The sequence below is a fragment of the Lemur catta genome, chromosome 7, assembly GCF_020740605.2.
Source record: "Lemur catta isolate mLemCat1 chromosome 7, mLemCat1.pri, whole genome shotgun sequence".
Taxonomy (NCBI): Eukaryota; Metazoa; Chordata; class Mammalia; order Primates; family Lemuridae; genus Lemur; species Lemur catta.
Window position 1 is genome coordinate 7,491,975 of NC_059134.1, and position 22,247 is coordinate 7,514,221.

A 22,247-nucleotide genomic window follows, 5' to 3' on the forward strand; every position below is an offset into this window, starting at 1 on the left:
GTAATACTGCAACAGCGCACCCTCTCCTTTGCTTAGGCACCTGGCAGGGCATGCAAGCTCATCCCGCAGTGGCCGCCTCCCTTCACGTCCACACTGTCTCCCCTGGGGCTTCCAGGTGTGACTCTTTTCTAGCCAGATCCTCAGTCAAAAGCCAGAAACTCAATGGTGTACAGAGGCAAGGAGAGAAAAATCAAAGTGCAGGTGGTAAACCTCCTACCCTGCAGCAAATCAAACACAGAGAAACACAGTGCCCACCTGTCCTTTCCCTTGTGTTGTTGCTGTTTATCTCTATTTCGTTTCAATTACTCCAAAGACAGGAGGAGCCCGGCGTATGTGGTATTTTAAACAGAGTTCTCATACTCCATGCTAATAAAGCCAAAGTAAATTGTTATTAAGAATCATTTAGTGAGGTTTAACTACAGACTCTAATGGATGTGCCCCCTAATCTCTCTCCCACGGGACTCAATGACAGTTGCATCCAGGACAAGCTCCGCTAGTTAACGTAAGCACAATTCACACCAAGTCACGATACTGGGCACCTTTTATTTACTAGTCCCAAAGTACTTCACTGATATAAATGAGATATAAATGGGGTAGGAGAGTCATTTTCCCCGACAGGGAGACTGAGACGAAGATCTCTCACTCAGAGGGGTAGGACAAGAATGCTTGCATCTTCCTGAAAGGGTGGGGTCACTAGTTTTTGTCTTTGGTCCCTGTAGTAGGCAGAGTAATACCCCCAAAGATGCCCATGTCCTAATCTCTGAGTATGTTGCCTTGCATGGCAAAGGGGGTTCTGCAAATGGGATTAGGCCGAGGGTCTTGGGTGGGGGCCTGTCCCGAATGATCTCATTGGGCCTGATGTAATCACACGGCCCTTATGAGAGGGAGGCAGGAGGACCAGAGTCAACAGCGAGTGATGTGAGGACAGAAGCAGGAGGCTGGAGTGATGGGAGGAAGGGCCAGGCACCAAGGGACGTAGCTTGTCTGCCACAAGGAGCGGCAAAGGGAAGGAAATGGATTTTTCCCTACAGCCTCCATGAAAAGCCAGACCCGGGACACCTCGACTCTGGCCTGGGAAACCCATTCCAGACTTCTGACCTCCCCAAGCAAACCATTAAACAGCACCTTTGTGCTGTCTTAAGTCACTGTTTGTGCTAACTTGCTGCCCCTGCCCTGGGAAGCTAATACGGTCCACATACAGCCCCTCTCGGTGAGGTTCCTCTTCTGAACCAGGAAACCCAGAAAATAACACGAGCGACTGTTTTTTTCACCTCTCCTGAAGATAGTGCATAACTAGTGCTGTTCAGATGCACAAAAAATAATCTAATTCTTTGCATATAAGGGATGACTTAATTCTCCTGACACACCCCACTGAGAAGGCTTGCGTGGCCTCGCCCTTCTCTTTCCCCTAGAACGCCACCCAGGGTCTTGCCGGGCAAGGGGACCGAGGATGCTGGGCAGACCTCTGCTGACCCCGGGCACAGCTCAACACACCTGGGTACATGGAACCGGAGGACAGCAAACCCCTCGCCTCGGGACGGTGCCCTCCACCGAGTCTGCGAGCACTCCCCAAACACATCCTCTCTGGAGATTCGTATCAACTTTGTGAGGTGGGTAGGAGACTCTCTGATTCCCTTTTGCGTACGAGGGCCACACACACAGCCACGCACCAGGGGCGTGACACAGCCAGTGGCCTCCTGGCCTCTGGTCTAGGGCTTGTGGATCACGTGTGGAGGATGAGGAGTTGTGGGGGGTGGTCTGGGCTTCAGGCTCTGCCTGGATGACAGCGTGGTGGACGGACACGTCATGGCAGGGGCAGTGTGTGAGGGCCACCGTGAGAGGTTTGCCTAGGAGAAGCTTCCAGACCCTTCTCGCTTGCCACTGCCAGGCCCCGTTAAGTCCTCACTCTAATGCAGCTACTATGTTCTCCTCATTATGCCTCACGAGAGAGAGTCTCAGTCAAGAGCAGTTTTTTCTTCCAGCCTCTGCGTCAAGGCCCTTGTGCTGTAGTTGAAACCAGCCATCGCTACTCTGCCAGGAACCTCGCCCAAGCTCCCGCACGAGCTGCTGTCCTGCCTCGCAACGAGGCAGCCGCCGCGCTGTGCCCTGAGTGAGCGCAGAGGAACACCCCGGGCCTCCGCGGAAGCCCCCCTCAGTACGCACTCCTGGGCAGGACCCGGGAGGAAACCTGGGCGGGGGGTGGAAGAACCTGGGCTCGGATGTGGAACTCCTGGGTTTTCATTTTAACTTTCACACTCACTACCTGGGTGACCTTACGGAGGCCACTTAGCATAACTCGGTCTCATTTTCCTTACTTTGTAAAGCAAGGACGAGCGTTGATTCAGAAAGGAAGACCACGTCAACGTGACAGTGATCTGGAACCTGCAAAGTACTGTATAAAGGCACGGAGGGATTAGTCCCCATCAGCCTTTCCCCAAGGAGTACTTAGTGCTCACGGGTACCCTAGTTGCGCCAGGCAGCAATGATGAGAAATAAAGCACATCCCCTGGTAAAGCAGTGTCGTGGGCTGGCGAGGGAAACGTGGGCACAGAGAGGCCGAAGTTCTCCAGTAGCTGACGCGTTGTGTTCCCTCCCCGTGTGGGAAGCACTGGCTGTGTGTGGACGAGGGACCCAAGTCCGACGAAGGCTCTGCACAGGCAGAGGTCAGCAGGGCCCGGCCCCGCCTTGCAGAAGCTCACGGCCTACCAGGGAAGGCAGACAGGACAGGAGCCACTCGGATACACGGTGACAAGCAGCACAGGGGTTTCTGCAGAGGGCTGTGGAAGGAGGGAGAAAGGGCACTTACGTCAGCTTATGGGGAGGGAGGCTGAGGAAACTTCTACCACAAGGCAAAGCGAGCTGAGTCTTTAGGGTCTAAGTTAACCAGACCAACACGGGGCGAGGGTACAGTCACCTCAGAGGGGCAGAGGGACGGCGGTGTCAGTGCACACTCGGCTGGACGCTGGGGCGCCATCAGTGGGACATGCAACCACGCAGAAGGGACCTCTGTGCCTCCCCACCTGGCGACGTGGCCATCTTTGCCACTGCGCGACTGAAGGTTTCACTGATGAACAGAAACTTCAGAATCTGCTTGTGCATCAGGAGTGAGGCTTCCTGGTCCCGTCTGGGACGGGGAGAGTCACAGCTGCTATTTTTGAGCCCTCTGTGGTCTTGCACTCTCCTGAAGACTGAAGATGAAGCTGTGTGCGTCCCTCACGTCAGTGTACTCGTCTGTCCCTGTCTCTCCAACCCACCACTGTGCCTCCCTCCCCCGCCTTTGCCACCACTGCCCTGCTCAGACATCCGGGAATGCCCAGGTGTGCACAGCAGCGGGGTGAGGCCCCCTCCCTCTCCTCACGCTGCTGGCGGCTGGGCTCATCAGCTTGTGCGTCTGGGTTCCCTTTGGTGATGTGGGTCGAAGGCCGGCCCACAGGCCTAGTGATGAGAACATTTTTTTATGAATTGAAAAATAAAATGACATTAAGCAGCTAGCAGATCCCAGTTCACCATGAAGTGAATACCAATGTCTGTGGTCCCATTAACCTTGAAGATTTAAAAAATAAAACAGAATAAGAATTCTCAGGGTGCATTATTTTATACATTCTGAATCTTTTCACTGTACACAGCAGAAAATCTATCCTTTACGGACATGAGCATCTCTAGGGTACAGCATTGACTTTAAAATAAACACTCTAAAGTGCAGGTAGAAGAAGATCTACGGCTGTTCTTAGCTACATCCCTCCCTGTCCGCACAGACTATCACGCTGCTTCCTTGGTCCACTGAGGCAGCTCAGGGCTGACAGCCACCCCGAAAGGGAGGGCCCCTGATGTCTTCCCAGTTGCAAGGAAGATGAGGACATCAGTGACAGACTGGCAAAACTCCCGTGTTCTAAACTGTGTGTGTGACCTTATCCTAAGTTTGGTTTCCTATGCTCAGGCTTGACTGTGATCTCTGCTCCCACTCTCACTGTCTGCAGGTCATCCTAAGACACTGGGACACAGAAACCATCAGAGGCAGCTCCCGGGAGTCACCTTAGCTCCTCTGGTTAGAAACTACTCTCGAGCACCTAGTAGACGTAACACAAGCAGTGTTCACATGGAATTGGGGGTGAGGGAGCACGGTGCGGCCGGCGAGTCAGGTGCCACAGAGCACTGTACCAAAGCCCAGTGTGCCCTGGGACCAGCTGGAGTGCTTGTTAACACACAGCTGGCCATGTCAAAGGGCCAGTCTCTGATTTAGGTCTGGGCTAGGGTCCCCCAAACTTGCTTTTCTGACAATGTCCAAAGTGATGCTGATCTGCAGACCACACTTAGAGAACCTCTGGGATAGAGAAGCCATGAACTCAAACAACAGGTGCCCCATATTAAGGCCCTCATACTCCCTTGGTATATGAAGCAACTACCTGCCAGGAACACGGGAGTCCATGCCTAGATGTAGGGGGATATACTGAGCCACTAAGATTCCTTTCCCACTATAATTACGAATGAGCAAATCTAGTAGATTCTATAAAAGTCTAAAGTCAACAAGACTAAGACAATTTACTTCAAAAAATACAACACCATATCTATTTTTAAATATTATCTGGCATGAATTCAGTGATATGGATCTCAGAATATCTGCTGATAATAAAAGAGAAACATATATTTCCCACTATTTTAGCAAGAAAACAGTGGTGGGAAATATTAAGTTTTTCTGGACGGTATTTCTTGATTCCGACCAGCTCTGTCATTCAGTTGCTTCCACCCATCAGGTATGGATTTCTACCTGAATAGCTCTTCCCTAGTTTGATGAAGAGAAAACCCAAAGCAAAGCTCATGCCCAGAGAAAGGGGCATCCGTGCGGCTGTGGAGCCCTGGCAACAGCTGAGCACGCACTGCTGACTGATCCAGGTATTCCGCTACGGGGCCGGGACTGCTGAATGAAAAGAAGACATTTGATGTCTTCCATGTAGCGACCCATCTGCCTCGCATTCTTCTTCTGTATTCTTTTGATTCCATCTAAAGGAGCTTTGAAAACTTCAAGGAACTTTCATGTTTTGCCAGTTTATCTTAAGTATCTATCTTAAACCAGTATTATGATTTCAAGCATGGCTCAGATACATGCCATCTTTCAAAATGATGTCTGACACAAGGTGAGCTGCACCTGCTGAAGCCACAGTGAGGAGGATCGTAGGCTGAACGATGCTTAGACTCCCCTACATTCTAAGAGTTTTTTATTTCTCCCTAACAACTATTATTAACCATTTCTGAACCATGTAGTCTCCTGGTATTTTCACTATTCTAGGCTTGAAAAAGGGAGGGGTTTGATGCCCTGGAATGCCTCGTTCTTCCAGCACAGAACCACCAGGCTAACCTCTCCCTAAGCAGAGTGGGGTTTAATTTTTTTTTAAAAAATCACCGAAGAGAACTTATCTGGTGATGGATTCTTGCTAAGAAATCAGTAAACCAGCATTTGGCTTTCAAAATGTTACGCTGAACTGGAACTGGGTCGTGGAGGGAAAGAGCAGCCGCTGGCCAGGTAGGAAAGCTTCTCAGATTCTTACACGGCTTTCCTATTGGGGCAGAGATTTTCTTCCATTTTTATCAGCTCTTCTTCCCAAACCCTACAAGCTGTCAAGGAGCAGAACCACAGACCGAGGCAGGGGTTCCTGTGGCTTCCTGATATTCACCCGGCTGGCAAGGCATCAGCAGGGCCAGAATTCTTCCTGAAGGCACTGGCCGCAGGGGCTTTGGCATCTGTACTCGGGTGCCTGACTGGCAGTTCTGTCCCTTACGCGTCCTACGACCTTCGGGCAAGTTACAGAATCTGCCTGAGCCTCAGTAGTTTGCATCAGCAAATGGGTATAGCAACCCCTGCTTGGGTACATTGCTCTGGGGTTGAATAAGGGAGAGCGCGCAAAGCTCAGCAAAAGGCGCAGGGGCCTCAGTAATGTCTCCCCACGGCTGCTCCCCACGCGGCGATCACAAGGCTGCCGGGGCAGAGAGAGAAACGTGATGAGGCCAGAGGACCGACAGCATCGCAGGTTTTGATTTTTTTCTCACCACTCCCTTCCCTCTCGAGTTCAGCTTTCTGTGAAGGGATCCCAAAACACTAATGAAGGTCTGGGTGCAAGGAGAGAGGGGGACAAATCAAGGACCCAGGAGGGCAGCAGGGCTGAGGGCACATATCTTGCTGGTATAACATCTTTTAATTTGGGGAGGAGCTCAGTCCCTATCATTTTTAGCAAATTCTCAAACTATGCAGCTCCACTTTTCCTCTTTGACCCCTGTGCCATCAAATCTGCAGGTTGAAATAGGTTTTGCAAAACTTACGGGAAAAGTTTTCACCTCTCACTTGAGATGCTGGAGAAGTCAGCTACCATTTGCCAGAACTACCGGTAATCCTGCCTTCTGCCCAGCTGCACTGCCCCCCGGGGCGGGGACAGTGTGCAGACACGCTGGGCAGGTGGCAGCTTGCTCCAGAGAAAGCAGCAAGGGACTCCCACGACGAGTGAGCTGAAGGAAGCTGCTCGGGTTTGAGCAAACCTTATGGAACATCCCATTGGCCACCAAAATCTGATGAGAGAGGTCAAACAATGCGTGACGGCCTCAGGTCACAGCAACGGCCAGTTCTGCCAGCCGCTCAGGCCACACAGACAAGGCCCGGGGGCTGATGGCGCCAACGGTGGCCTCGCCCTTCCTCCTCCTGCTTCCGCCCTATTAGTTTGCGCTGCCCCTGGATCAACTCCGGGGTCTCAGACGCTGCTCCCCGCGACTCTCAGGAGGTGACAAGGCCGGCGGCCGCCCCAAGGCGGGAACTCGCCTGGTGACACGGGCGCGCTTCGTCAGGCCGGCACTGGACCTCAGTGATTCTGTCCCCGGGAGGGGACGGGTGGCTCGCGACGGCCTGCCCGGGGGTCAGGAATCACGAAGCCTCGTTTTAGCATGTTTTGCTCTTCCGGTAGGCGAGGGGGACGCTGGGGGTCGCGGCACGGGCCTGGGGGGCGGGGCGGCTGCCTTGGGGGGGGGCAGCCCCTCAACGCGGACGCCGCGGGGGTTCCGCCCCCCCCCGCCGCCCCCCTGCGCCGCCCGCCCACGGCCCCCCCACCCGCGAGCCCCCGCCCCCCTGCGCCGCCCGCCCCGCCGCTGCCCGCCCCCCCCGCCTCCCGCCGCCCCTCGCCGGCCCCTGCGCCGCCCGCCCAGCCAGCGGAACGTGCCGGGGCGGCTGCCCCAACGCCGCCCTGACCCAGGCGAGGGGAGCCCCGCCCGGCGCCCGCCCCGCCCTGCCCGCCGCGGCGCGCTCCGGGCTTTGCGAGCGCCGCTGCTGCCACCGCCAGGCCGGCCTGGGAACTGCAGGCTCCCGGGCGCGCGGGGAAGGGGAAGGGTCGGGTCCTCCCGCCCGCGCAGGTGCCCTCGCTCAGGGGCAGCGAGGCCGGCGCCCTGAAGACGTGCAACCTCCCGTGAGCGTGGGGTGGGCCCCAACGTCCTCCGCAAGACGCAGGAAAGTGCAGGGCCCCAGGCTAGAGGGAACAGAGCCACTGCGGGATTAACTGGGGTTTTTCTTTCCTTGCCACAAGGGCTGGGAGGCAGGGAAGGATGGCAGGTGATCTCTGTGTGGCACCTGGAAGAACACTCTGAGCTTCCGTCACCGGAACGCTGGCACTAAGAACGAGCCCGGCTCCACTGTTACTCTGAAGCTGTCATCGCTCCCAGCATCGCCAAGGGTGACAGGTGGCCTGTCACACTGTACCACAGCAGAGTCACCTGTGACATTTGCAGGTGACTGACAGAAATGGGCACTGACATGCATTAAGGAACAGAAGGGCACGATGGTTTCTGGTGAAGCTGAGCAGTGGGTGGCTTGCCAGAGGATGTTTCTCTTGGCAGTGTCCCTGGTGACCCAACGGGCATCTGAGGCCTTCCGGAGAGGAACGGCTTCCCACCAGGCGGGAGCACTCTTCACACAGTCCGGTTCTTCCTCTGCCTCCTGCGAGGCCCGGCCAGCCTCTCTGCACGTGCTGCACGAGCACTGCCTTCTCCTCCTCTCCCTGTTCCCCGTGTTCCATTCCAGTATAGCAACATTTATTCAGAGCCGTCCGTGTGCCCGACAGCGCTGGGCCAGGGGCGATAAAAGATGTGGATATTTTAATCAACCAATTAAGAGAAGAAAAGTCCCTCCCCCTTGCTTCCTTATTTTCTTATTTTTTGTCAGAACAGCCACAAAAGGAGCTACTTAGGTAGGATCTCCTACATCACTCTTCAACCCCAAAGCCAGGGGTTTCCCCTGCCAGCATGGCCTGCAAACCTTATACCCTCTAGATAAAGCTGAACGCCAGAAAGATGAAGGAACCAACTCAGAAAGAGTCTAGAATCAAAAGACATAGAGCTACAATGCTGGGTTGCTGTTCAAATGTCAGTTCAAGGACTCGGCTCCCTCATTTTCACAGGAAACCCCTGAAGTCTTTCTCTACGTCTAGACACTGAAGATTCCCACAAATTGTAATAGGATTTGTCTTATACCACAGTTTAGGATTCCCTCATGCATTTTTTGGTGTTGATCTAGAGCAGCTGGATCTACTAGCACCTTGGGGAGCATCAAGAAACATGGAAAAGTAAGCCCTACTGAGAAGACTTTGGTCATTCACATTTGGCAACCTCTCTGGGGATGTGACAGCAATAATACCGCCTCTCATTGCCATGGGTGATGAAATGAGATAGTGCTTCTGAAAGCCACTCTGCAGCCTGTGAAGCTTTATACAAATGCTAATTATCACCACAACCATCATGATAAGAACACAATTATTGTCACGATTACCATTAACACCAACAATGAAAAGAATTTGCCAGGCACCTACAAGAAAATGTGTGGCAAAGAGATCTATAACATATCATCTACCCTCTAGAAATGCATCATCCAAAATAAATAGATTGTTGCTAAGAGATAATATTTAGGGGATCTTAAAGTTGGAGGGATTTTAGACGTCATCTAGTCTACTCTCAAACTCATTCCTTAGGAATTGACTCCTATGTTCCTGATGGCCCAAATGAGACTTACGTATCCACAGTCTCGGAAATGATATTGTTATTCTGCAGAACAATTGAGGTTTTTGCTTCACCACCAATCTTGTCCTGCCAGCCTCCCCCCAACCGGCCCCAATTCCTGAGGAGAACAGGCCACAGTGTGGAACACACAGTAGATCTGATGACATTCTCTACTCTTCACTGAAAGGTTACTCAGTGCTGGAGATTTCTAACAATATTTCTAACACCTTCTGAGTAGAATCATTTAACTTGTAACCCTGGTTTCCCCAAAGCCAGTAACTCTTGAGAACAAGAAAATGTCATCAGCAAAATGTCCCTGTCCCCATCTCCCCTTCCGACTTACCACTCATCCTCAGTGTCAGGCAGCCTCCATCTCTGGCTGCCTTCAAGGGGCTCCAGAAACTGGTAAATCCCATTCCTCCGTGTATTTCACCTGCCTGCAGCCCAGCGTGTGGTCAGCAAGCCTGCTTCTGTGCACTGTGTTCTCTTCCACACTCTGTAGCCAACACATCACGCTTTAGCATTCACCTAACTTCCATCCTTCTCTGCCTCCCCTCTGGAACGTAAACCAACCATTAAGGTCAGTTGTCCCACAACTTATTCTCTTGCTCACTTTCCCACCCCTTTATACAACAGCTATAAGGGAAGATGAGCTGGAAAGAGTGAGTCTATTTCCGTTCCGTTCTGTGTATGTTTAGCCCCATGTGAAACACAAGCACTACCAAGAGGTAAAAACAACATGTTGATCCATGAATCCATGATACAGAGAGGATTACAGACCTACAGGCTGCTAACAATGTTTTTAAAGTGTTGAGTTAATTCTGTCAATCCATCCTCAAAAGATTTATCATGGTATTCACGACTGCCCGCAAGCTCACCCTCCCCTTCCCAAGCTGCTTCTCCCTCTTCCTGACACTTTCCAGCCACCTACACTACCTGTTGCTTTCGAGCATGTCGTATTCTGTTCTGCCTTCCTGCTTCTGCACACACTGTAAGGTACAACCTGGAGCACTCTCTACATGCTTCATCTGGAAAACACTTAGGCAGCCTTAAAAATCAAGCACAAATGTCACCTCCCCCATGCAGCCTTTTCTGATGCCCCTGGCTAATAAAGCTGTTCTCTGAACCCATCATACTGTAACCTTAGTTGAAGTGTCCCCAAGCAGACTGAGAGCTCTGGGGCAGAAACATGGTCTTCATCATCTTTGCATCAAAAGCCCCTGCACAGTGCCTACGACGGGGGAGGCCCACAGTGAGTGCTGGCTTTTTGGCCAAGGGCTGAGCTTTGGTGTCATAAAATGCTATTTGATCACAAAAGAGGAGCAGTAACTGGCCCACTGAGACACCAGACTACAGCCCCTGGGGGAAAAAAGTGTGGAATACTGACAGTGATGTTTGTTTGTCATTGCTGAAGCTCTTGGCATCAGATATCAAATTCCAGTCTTCTAGGTACAGGTTAGAAGGAATCTGAACTTATGACAATCGCCACGTGAATACAGGCCAAGCGAGCAGACCGTCTAGATAACTCAGCCTGATGTGCCACATCCTTTCTACTACTGACACGTATACGGTCACTGCAATTTTTGTCTCAGTTATCTGAAAAATGGCCTCAGGTAAATCTATTTTGCTTTGCCTATGAGGATACAAGCACCAGCCAGAGATTAGGGTGAAAACGTACCTTTCATTTTGGGAAAGTGGCTGGTTTGCCCTAAGTTCCAGAGACATCACTGTGCTTTAGCAGTGAGTGGGAAGTGTGTGTGTGTTTATGTGTGTGTAGAGTGGGGCGGTACGGAGGGCATGGGGAGGTTTCTAGGTGTCAGGAGAAACCTCCGCAGGGAAGGCATGCAGGAGGCGTCTGTGTCTGGGCACGCCTCTGCTGTGGGTTCCGGGGAGGAGAGGGATGGCTCTTCCCTCCCCAGGATAACTGCATGGAGCAGGGTGAACCCAGGCCGGCCACTATTTCCATGACTTTAACTTGTTACTAAGTGTACCCAGGGAAAGCTGACATTTATTTAATGCTCATGGTGGTGTTGACTGTGTACTCACTGAAACCTTGTGTGCTTACGGAAGACATTTGTTTCCAAGCAGCTTATGCTAAATTGCAGTGATATAAAGGAAACACTTATCCAATATTGACATTTACTGACTTCTAGAAGTATACAGCCAGAACACTCATTTTTACCATTGAGAAAGGAGGAAATAAAAGCTTAATGGTGAATCCCTAGCTCCTTCAGTGGATTAGGAGTTGAAAGTGAGTGAAAGTTAATGTCAAATAAGGAGAGGGTCAAGGCAAGGCCCTCAGCCCTCTTCTGACCCTTAGTTGTGTGGCACAAGGTGGCTTCTGAGAGAGGGTGAAAGGCTGCGGCTCCTCCATGCCCGTGACAAAGCCTTGGCAGATGGAGGGATGCAGCGCTTCTTGCCTGACTGTGAGGAAAGTATTCCAATGATGTGTAAAGTATCTATATTTTTCTGGGGGGGACAGGGTTTCACTGTGTCACCCAGGCTAGAGTGCAGTGGCATCATCATAGACCACTGGATCCTCAAACTCCTGGGCTCAAGCCATCCTCTTGCCTCAGCCTCCTGAGTAGCTGGAACTACAGGTGCACACCACCACCACACCCAGCTAATTTTTCTATTTTTTAGAGAGACAGGGTCTCGAACTCCTGGCCTCAAGCGATCCCCCTGCCTTGGCCTCCCAAAGTGCCAGAATTACAGGTGCAAGCCACTGTGCCTGGCAAGGTATCTATATTCTTACTTGATGTGCGCACCTAACTGGGTAAATTCTGACTTTCCCCTTAGGAGAGGACAATGATATGCAATGACATATGGGACAGCACTGAGTCTCGATGCAGTTGATTCTCCCACCGTTCTCCTAAGTGGAAATACAGTCCCACTCTATTTGGAATGCAGGGCACAGGCTGCTCTGCTCCTCACTGCCTCTGGATGGCCGCGATGGGATGTGAACCCCAGGGGAACAGACAGCCCCCAGGGCAGCAGCTCCAGCCGAGCCCCACCTCATGAATGCTGGGGTGTCCGCCAGCCTGTGAAGACCGAGGCTCCCAGCACTCTGCTGCAAGAACCACCATGAAAGTCAGGTCTCTGCGGTGGGGAGGGTTCAAGTGTGCCTTCCAGCACCCTCACCAGCTCACTGCCTTCTCTACGGGGAATTAGAATATCCCTCTTCCCAGGCACAGGATGAGTTTCCATGTCTTGACTGACCCTGATAAAAAAATTCCTGTACTGGTTTATCACCTAAAAGTTATCTTGACATCTTACAAAGATAAGGACTGTAGCTGAAAAATATGCCTACGCCCACCTCACCCCACCCTCCATCCATACCGAGACCCTACAACCAGCACGCGAGGCCCTCCTCCCCACTCTTCCATTACCAGCAATTTTCTTTTCCTCATTCATGTTTCCAAAACAGTTTATCTTTTTATCTCCTCAGAAGAAAAGTACTCTGCAAATCAGAGGTATCATTAGTATTGTTATTATTTTGCTATTGAAATCTCTTGAATTCACTTTGGATTATTTCATATGCTTTTTTGGGTCTGCAATATAATGCTGCCTAAGTCACCCCACTGGGCTGAACAAAAAAGAAAAATTGCATCTTCGGGGCCCGATCTCCTGCTCCACCCCATCTCCTGCTGGCCCTGGCTTCCACCAACACAGGCCCACGCCAGGCAGGGCCGCTCCTTGGTACCATGCCTAGCTCACTGCTACATGTTCCAAGCCGGATGCGCCTCTGTACTCCCAAGGGGTACAGAGTGCCCTCTGTACATTGTATCCTCTCAGAGCAGTGTGAAGGTCTTGACCCCACCCCACATCCCTCCACCCCCCAGGGAGTTTCTTTTCCATCCTCAGTAGGTCTGGCTACTACGGGGTAGCAGGCACTGCAAGCACCCCCACACCCAACAGGCATGTCCCAGTTCCCCCCACCGAGAAGACCTGTTAAAGCAGTGGTCCCACACCCTTGGCAGCTGTGCACTGGCCTTCCGGGACAAAAGAACTGATTCTTCTTCCTCTAGACAAGACGTCATACCACTTAGCGTGCTGGTAGGAGGGAGAATCACACTTATTACTTGTCTTGTCTTTTGTTATGTGACATTTCTGGGCAAGGGTCAATGTTTCCAAAGTTGCTGTTCACTCCCGATTTCCTTTCCAGCGCCTCCTCTTCCTTTCCCCCCGTGATCCCTCATTGTTTATGCCTTCTCTGCTGTGCTCCTCTTCTCGTCTGACTCCTCCTCTCCCCACCCCAAGGGAGCTCCTTGCAAATGAAGCCTTTGCAGTGGCTCCTTCCTTTCCACGCCCTTGTCATCCCCAGGGCCCTTCACCCTGGCCAGCCCTCTCCACTCACTGTTTACCCTCCTGTCTGCTAGACACTCTTCCATTCCCTGGCAGATTCAGGTCACCATGACCCCCTGCCCTCTGACAGCCACCTGAGAGCCCCTTTTGGTGTTTCCTACCAGTCAGGAGAGCAAGTGGGCTGCTTAGATGCTTCCCAACAGGGAGATGGCACCTTGAATCAATCCTTTGCTCAGGGATGTCATTAACAGGCAAATGCACTTTTTCACTTTCACCCAACACCTTCAGAGCAGCATGGCACACGTGCAAAGCCAACAGAGATCTGGGTTCAGCAGAGTTAGTACTCCTGAGCCACAAAGTCACTAGGCAGGACAGGATGCTCTGGGAATGCCAGGGCAATGTGTCAGAGAGTGGGGAAGAGAACACCTTTCTTAAGAGCATCTGAAGTAGAAGGAACCACGTTTGCACCTCTGCACCTGCCCCAACTGTCTCAGAACGAGAGATCTGATGGAAGGCAGGAGTCATCAGTCCTGCCCAGACATCATCCTCCCAAAGCTACCTAAGACGTGCATGCGCAGGCTGGATGAGATGGGACATGAAGAATAAGAAGGGTATGGAAGGAAATAGTTGTGGGTGAACTGAAATGATAGAGAGAAAAAAATATAGCAAGTTCTAAGTTTATGGATGACAAGAGAATCGATTCTTTTTCACCCAGGGGCAGAACATGCCTTTTCTCTGCAGGAGGCAAATTGTGCTGTGACATTATCCCTCTCTGTACAAAGCACGACCAAGCTGACAGCTGGGGGAAGAGGCATCCCCAGCAAGAGAGACCCACCAACAGCACACATGGCAGCTCTCCATCCTCTTGTTGGGAGCCAGCCCAGGGACACTGCGGGGCAGAAATGGAGGAATGTCATTTAGCCTTTTTACTGCAACCTTAGAAAAGATAAAGAAGTGTTTGATCTCAATCTACATGAAAAGCCCAAACTTTAAAAGAATAGGAACACAGCATATTACTGACATTAATTATACATTAATTTCTGCTCTTTCTCTAAAGGGCTGTGAAAAAAAAAAAGTAAAGGTGACTAGGCCAGGCACGGTGGCTCACGCCTATAATCCTGGCACTTAGGGAGACCGAGGAGAGAGGATTGCCTGAGCCCAGGGGTTTGACACCAGCCTGAGCAACATGGTGAGACCCCCATCTCTACAAAAAAAGAAAAAAAAGTAAAGATAAATAAATATTTGACAAAGTAGGAGCAAAAGGGTAGTGGAAATGAACTTTAAGAGTTTACCTGCGTTTTTTGCTATTAAGTCTCCAGAGCACTGTTTGGAGCACTCCCTCTGCATGGGGACTAAGACACTCCCAGGAACTCCAGAATGACATGCAGATTCCCGCTGTGAGGGGTGTTGGGCAGCAGATGGCCAATCACCGGAGTGCCAGACAAAGCCCTAGAAAGAACCCTGGACATTTGTTTCCTCTGAGTGAAAGGCCATCCCCAGGTCTCTGTGCACGGCCTGGAAGGCATCCCAAGGGCAACAGCATGCGGGAGGCAGGGGCGGGGCGGCGGCTCCGTGGGGGGTGCCGGGTGGGGAGCAACCTCTGTCTGGCGTCAGGGGCATCACACAGGTGCCATCTAGAGCCATGCGGGCTAGAGCTCTTGTGACCTGCTAGAAGTGGATATGCTCTATCCAACAACTGGAATGCGTGGTGAGGCACAGTACGTGAGCTAAGCATGTATGTGAAGATGGTCACACAGAATCTTCGAGGAATTCACAATGCTCAAAACAACCTCTGCATTAAAAAAAAAGTCCATGGACCAAGTCAAAAGATACCAGTATTATACCTCAACAAAGTCCTCCAAGCATCTTTCCTCTTGACCCCCTGACCCTTAATTCCTATAGTCAGATGCTGTCTCTTCAAGAGACCTAGGATGTGCGGTGGCGCAGGTGTTCCGACTGACTACGTCCACTGTGGTCTCATAGTCTTTCCTTAGACCTGCTTTGGAGTCCCATGGACTAGGCATCTACCATTTGGTAGGGTGGGCAGTGCCAGCCAAGCTCAGAGTACTCTGGAAAAACAAGGCACTATGAGTTGCATGATGCTGTGCTTTCTTCCTAATGCCCTCAGGGCTAAGGGCAGATGAAACACAGCATTTAACCTCCACAGGTAAATATTTAAAGATTCATACGAGGCAGTCAAGAAACAGCTCTGCACTGAGAAAGCAATAAGCAAAGTAGAAGATACACACTGTAATGATTCAGACAGCCAGGGAGGCCCTGAGACACTGATAGGCTTCTTATGCCAATCTGGATAAGAATCACCCATCAAGCTTCTAAAACACAAGACCGATTACAACTCGAGCTGGTCTCTGGCAAATGTGTAGGGGGGGGATTGGAAGATTCCCTCCTTCTCTCAGGGATTTTACATACAACTTCCTGAACGAATTGGTGAGAAGCAAAGGAAAACGGGCGTGTGTGTGTGTGTGTGTGTGTGTGTGTGTGTGTGTGTGTATGCCCATAAGCAAGTACGCACAGATCCAAGAAAGAGGGTGATCCCACCAAATGGTAATAAAGCTGAACCTGTCTCCACACCAGTGTTCAGAGATAGTTCTTATTCATTCAGCCTGAAAACTCTGGGGAAGGCAATTTGTCTTCCTGCTGCTGTAGGGAGCCCTGGTGAGAAGCGCACAACCATAAGAATCCACGAGCGTGTGTGTGAACACATTATCATTGCACACAGACACGGGTACACACACGCGTACGGAGGAGGGGCCCCTCAGGTTTAATCAGGGGGGTCAAAAGCGAAGTTTGAACGACACAGAGGAGGAGCAAATCGGCAGCGACCACAGCAGCCGTGGAGGAGCTGAGGAAGGAGGCCAGGTGTTGCTCACACTCCGCCTCTCCCTGCCAGGGGAAGGACTGGGGGCCTGCTGTTCGCCTGCAACACGGCCACCCACGGCAAGGCTCTGCTTCCTTGAAAACTTTTACCCTTCATTAATCAACAGATGGACGTGCTCTGTTGTGGATTTTTCTGAGAGAGTCCTGTCCCTCTGAGAGCTGTGCTGGCTGGCACAAATGCTGCCTCAGATGGCAGAGGTGGCATTGGCATTCCAAAAGAGTGGGAAGGCACCGAGATATGCTTGAACCCTTCAAACTCAATTCCACAGGTGACTTTTGATGCCTCTGGCTAAACATGTACTCACAATCCTGCCGAATAGCCCTCCCCTCCCTCCACCACCACCAGCCCCACAGCTCCCAGTGGCAGGGAGCCCAGAGGTGGCAAAGTTCTTTCCGGAGAGTCCACCCGCTTGCTTCTCTGCCCTACCAGGCTGCAGAAAGGAAACAATCAGCACCGGAGGCGAAATCTCATTTTATATACACTGAATCCAGTGCTGTGTAGGATTCAGAATTCAGCCTCATTCAGGGAACTCCATGCGTTCAATGCAACTCTTTACCAGCTTTTCCCAACCACTGCAAATTGCCCCCACAGTACATTCTGTAATTGCAGCCCCTTTGGCAGCCGTGCAAACCACACACATTCGCTCTTGAATACACTCATGCAAGTCAGACCTTATTCAAGCTGAAATATCCACTTAAACAAAGCTCTCCTTCCCTGCCCTCTCCTTCCCTACCCGGGTCTGAAGGAAAGAGGTGCCCAGAAGTTCAGAGGGGCACAAAGACACTACCTAATTATCATACCGGGAGCATAAAGAACTCATTTGCATTGGAGAGTTCGAGCTGGATATTGACAAGGGAGAGGAGAAAATCATCCCCTCCCCTCCCACACCCCTTCCTTCCAAAGGCAGATAAACAGTACCATTTTGTTGCATTTGCAAGGGCGAAGAGGCAATGCCAGGGCATCTCAGCCGGGCACCCAGAGACGCTTGGACCAGCCGAGTTCCTGCAAAGCCTGCCACGTTCCTGCCCACAGCCTCCGCGCCCTGACAGCCCAGCGCTCTCTCCCAAGTCCAGCGGCGCCTCAGTCCTACCTTGGCTGAAGAGGAAGAAGCAGACGAGGAGCAGATCCAGCTGGAAAGGTCTCATTCCTCAGCGCAGGAGGGAAAGCCGCGGCAACTTGGGTGTGCAGTTAGTTCTCCTCCTCGCGCTCGCGGAGCTCAGCCTCCACCGGTCCCCTCAGGTTCGCGCCAACCTACGTCCCCGTCCGTCCCTCCGGGTGGCCGCGGTCTCCTGAGCCTCCGGTGTCTGCAGCCGGCGAGACAAACCGCCTGTTCAGCCGCCTCAGGAAGCCGGGACCGTCAGCAACGTCCCCACTCCCACTCGGAGCAGATCCATTCTCCGGCTCTTGGCATCCCAGGCACACGGCTTCCTCCGGCGGGCTCCTCCCACAGCCAGCCAGCGAGCGAGTGACGAGTGACAGAAGAGCTCCTTTCACTGAAGCCGGGGCGAGGGGAGAGGGAGGGGAACCAGGTCATAATTAAAGAGGAAACACTTGGAAAAGGAGACCTATGCAAACAGACAGGGAAGGCTGCCTTCTTTCTTTTCCCTAAATGGGGGGAAATTCAGCTTTTGTCACCATTATTGACCAAGAAGCATCTTGAGCACAGAGCAGAGCTCCTTTTTGTCCACACGATGTGATGTTGTTAACGGGAGTGAAGTTAAGGGTGACTATATGTGTGCATATGCATGGAAACATGCATGCACCGCCTTTGCACGAGGGACTGGAATCCGGGCTGAAAGGGAACCAGGAAGAGGCAGGAGGGCAGTGCTTCTCTCCCCAGGAGGACTTGGCCAGTGGGTGCAGCAGGAGACTCGGAGCTGGAGAAGAGATAAGCATGCTTTGCATTTTTGAGACTTTCCTAGGGGGCAGGTAATAAAACCTAAATGTTTGCATCTGAGTTTGCTGTGCACTGCTCCCAGAAAACAAAAGGCACGAACTAGAGGGAAACCAAGTAGGTTTGTGACACACACCCATTTATTATTATTACGCTGCTTTGTGCCTTTCCTAACAAGGACAGGGGAGCAGCCTGTCTTTGCATTTGAAGCCTCTCCTTTAATGAGCGCTCCATCACTCTGTGCGCATCTTTTCTCCAAGAGGTGCTGTGAGTCTGATTGCGAAGGAGAGGCCAAGGTCATAGGCAACTGCCTCCTAAGAACCCGCAGGTCTTTTACCTGTCATGAAATCCACACTCAGATCAAACTCTATTTCCTCCACAATATCACCATGATTTATCTGGGTCTATTTACTTGACAGACATTTAGGCATGCTTGCTATGCGCAGGTCATGGCAGGAAATAAAATAATAGGCACAAGCCATGCCTTCAGGAGCTCATAATCTAGAGTGCAAGCAGAGTGTGCACACAAGACACAAACTATTAAGGACAGTACAAAACAACATATAAAAATGTGCAGGGTTACAACGGTGTGGGAAGGGGAGGTAAGGAGTGAGGAGAGGAAAATGAAAGAACATTGGATTCTAAAATCAATCATTATTTCCTGGTCTTTGGGAAACTCTCAGCCTTTCCTCCATCAGGATCACACATTTGGGGGACTTTGCTGACTGCAAGGCGCACTCAAACTTCATGTTAACTTCAAAAAACTACCCCATGGTATTTATGAAGAAGAAAGAAAGAAGTAGGCTCACACGGAGAAGTGTTTGCTGGCAGGAGCTGACACTTGGTAGTTGACATCAAAGATCTACAAATTAGTAGATGTCTGCTTTGTTAACTTTCTTATTCTTAACTTAATAGTTTATTTAACTGTATCCCTTAGAGGCTGTTAAACATATCAAAGGGACATTTGTGAGCAAGCCTTATGGGGGAAAAAAGAAATGTAGAAAAAGAAATGCTGAGCCACAGAAATTACAGGACACAAAAGAGGCAACCCATCAACTAAATTAACAAACAAGGTATAGAAGCAAAGTGTCAGCACAGCCCTGGTCCATTAGCTCGGTCTAACAGATGATGCAATGAAACAGAAGGGACAAATCAGAAACACACATAAGGTAAACGATAATTTTAAATAGCACATGCCAAATACCATGTTAAGACTGAAAATATGGTTATGTACAGTGCTGTAACCCTAGTAGTAGCTTTCCATTAAATGTACAGGGGGTGGGGAGATCTTAAATGGTCTGGGTGGCATTCCTAACCAAGACTTGCAGTGAATAAGATTAACATTAGAATGTAGATCCTTTATCAAATGTAGCAACATTTAATGTTTTAACTAGAGATTTATCCTTTAAGCTGTTGTTTAATTTTGATTGCTAATTCCTAAATGGCGCGGGGCCCAGATTTGCTTAATTCAGCCCCCAAGGGAAGTATTGCAAAACCAGGGTCAGGAGGCAAGTGAAGTGTGCAGTTATCAGGCACACGTACACACTCAGGCGCTCACTCTCGGAAAGAAGAGAGGAGAGGAGGAGTTTCAGGTTTGGAAGGACCTTGTGTGGCTCTCCCGCTGGTCCCCAAGACCGGCCTCAGGACTGCCATTGCAGCTCCGTCCCCGCCAGCAGGGCCTGTTCCCTTCCCCGCCCCACCCCACCCCTCCCCTCCGGCCCTCCCCGCGGCCTCGGGTCTAGCAGAAAGGAAGAAAGCTCGGATTAAGCGGTGAGCTGCCCGCCCCTAAAAGAACCAGGAGGCATTTAAACCCGAGTGCCGGAAACCCACCGCAACCTCGGCAGACACCACGTGGGGAGAGCGCGAGCGGTACCTGCAGGGCCGCAGGCGGCGGGCTCCGGCGCCAGCCCCGACGGCGGCCCGGTCACCTCCTGCGGCGCTGGCGGCCCTCCCTGCGCGGCGCGGGCGGCGCCACCTGCCGCGGGAGCGTGGCGGTCCCGCACCTGCGAGCGCCGCGAGGGCGCCGGAACCGCGGCCCGGGCGGCAGCCTCCGCGTCTCGGGCGGCGCGGGGCACGGGGCTCCGGGCACGGCCGGTGGGGTGGCCGCCAGAGAGACAGCGGAAAGCCAGCAACCTGGAAACCGCCCGAATCCGGCTCTCTGCACAGCCAGGCGCCAGGTCTGCCGCGCCCGCCGCGAGCCGGGTCCCTCGCCGGCAGGTGGCATCCTCCCGGCGTTTCCCCGCCCGCGCGCCTCCCGCGCCCGGGACCCTTGCGGCCCTCGGAGCCGCGGGCTGTGTCCTTTGGCCCCGACCCCACCCGGGCGGGCCGCAGCGTGCGCACGAGGAGGGTGGCCAAGAAGTTCCAGGGGCCAGGCTCCCCGAGACAGCTTCGGAGCCTGCTCTCGGGCACCAGCTGGCCACCAGCGTTTTCTGAGCCCTGGGACAGAGTGAGGCGCAGGGTTCTGGGTCCGGTGTGGGCGGGGTCCTGCTGTTCGTGCCCTGAGAACAGACGTCCCCTCGTCGCTGCTTTCTCCTGACCTTTGTGACTCTCAGTCCGATGTCTGAAACATTTATTTATTATTCCCTGGGTTTGTGCAATGGCCTGTTTGGGGTATTTAAAGACAGGTAGAATGAAATGGCAAATTACTGCTCTTGGAAAGTTTGTCTTCTAGCTGGGGAGAGGTACACACGGGTGCATATGTGGAAAACGATTTATAAAGCATCTCGCTGGCTGTTTAGTAAGAGAAGTTGACCTGGAACTCATCTGTCAGGGCCCTTCCTTCCCAGATGGATCCTGCTAGGCTGGCTCCCTGAGGCCCTGCAGGAAGCTGCTGGCTGAGATGTGCTCAGGGGCCCCTTGTCCCTTCTGTCCTGTCGGCCTCCGCTCCTGCTGGGCCCGGCTCCCTCTCATGGTCTTCCATTACCACCGGGAAGGGGAGGGAGTGGCTCTTTCATGAGATGGGCAGTCATCTCGTGAGCAGAGAATTTCCTGTTTAATGCCTCTTTACGTTTGTTGCCCAGATACATTATAAACCACATTCCCTTTTTGTTTTCCATACATCCTGCCAGTACTGGTTAAAACCTCTCTGTCCAGGGATTTAACACATTTTGAACAGCTTCCTACTGGGAGTTAAGGGTAACCTGACTCTGCAGTCCTCGGTGAGTCAATAAGGGCCAGAAGCTACATACACTCCAGAGACCACGTGGTCTTCAGAGGTCCTCAGGGTGGCAAACCTGTCTGACCTGGGCAGTCACAATCTTCTAGCGTATTCCTTTTTCATTTATCTGAACCGCATTTCGTGCTCACGTCTGTGTAGGTGGATTACAAGACCTTAAGTCCTGTTCGCTGTGGTTTGTCTCTCCACTGTAGTGGAGAAGGTCCTGGAGAACCAGGCATTCAGCTTTTGGACGCCTCCCCCGAAGGGCAGGTGCCTGCCCCACTGACTCACCCAAGACAAGGCCCAATCAAAAGGGTCATGGTGAGCCTTTTGACCTGGGTGCTGACGTGGCCTCTGTGACATGTTGTATCTGGGCATGTCTCTTCATCTATAAAATGACAGGTTTGAACCAGTGGATCTCTGAGATTCCTCTCAACCCAAAATCTTATTGTCTTGCTTTGCAGAGGCCATGCCTTTTAGCCTGGAGAGATTTGGAAGCACTTCTCCAATGCCATCAGTGTTAGGGCAGATTATTTTGAGTGCTGGATCCCCACCTCCAAGAAAACAAGTGACAGCCCTAAAATCTGCATGGGTCTCTTTGCTCTAATTGGTTCCGACTCTCCCCCAAATCGTTTTGTGTTCATTCTACAGTGGATGCCTTCAGTCTTTCCCCAACTTGCTCGACTGTCTCTTTCCTTTCTCTTCTTATATTCCCCAGAACAATGTCCCACATGCAGACTGGGTTCTGAGTTCCAGAACAGATTTTCTTCAACGTAATGTTCTGCAGTTGCGTTGTATCCAGACTTTTTATTAAAGTAAGGGAATAATGATGCCAGAATGGCTAATTGGGAGACAGACGTCCTTTAAGGGCAATGAGGGCCATGGCACCTTGTACTTCCTCAGTCTTAACCTGAATCACACTTTCCTGCAAAACATGTCTGATCATGTATCTTCTGTGATTCTCTGGCAGC

At 51.8% G+C, this 22,247-nt stretch overlaps 1 protein-coding gene across 1 annotated transcript in view; it reads right to left on the reverse strand.

Moving 5' to 3' along the window:
* Nucleotides 1-17,724, reverse strand: part of KIRREL3 (kirre like nephrin family adhesion molecule 3) — a 512,553-nt gene extending 494,829 nt beyond the window's left edge. The window contains exon 1 of the mRNA XM_045557855.1: nt 17,316-17,724. Within this exon, the coding sequence (XP_045413811.1) occupies nt 17,316-17,370 (55 nt within the window). The 5' untranslated portion in view covers nt 17,371-17,724. The remainder of the gene's footprint in view (nt 1-17,315) is intronic.
* Between the last annotated feature and the right edge of the window lie 4,523 nt (nt 17,725-22,247).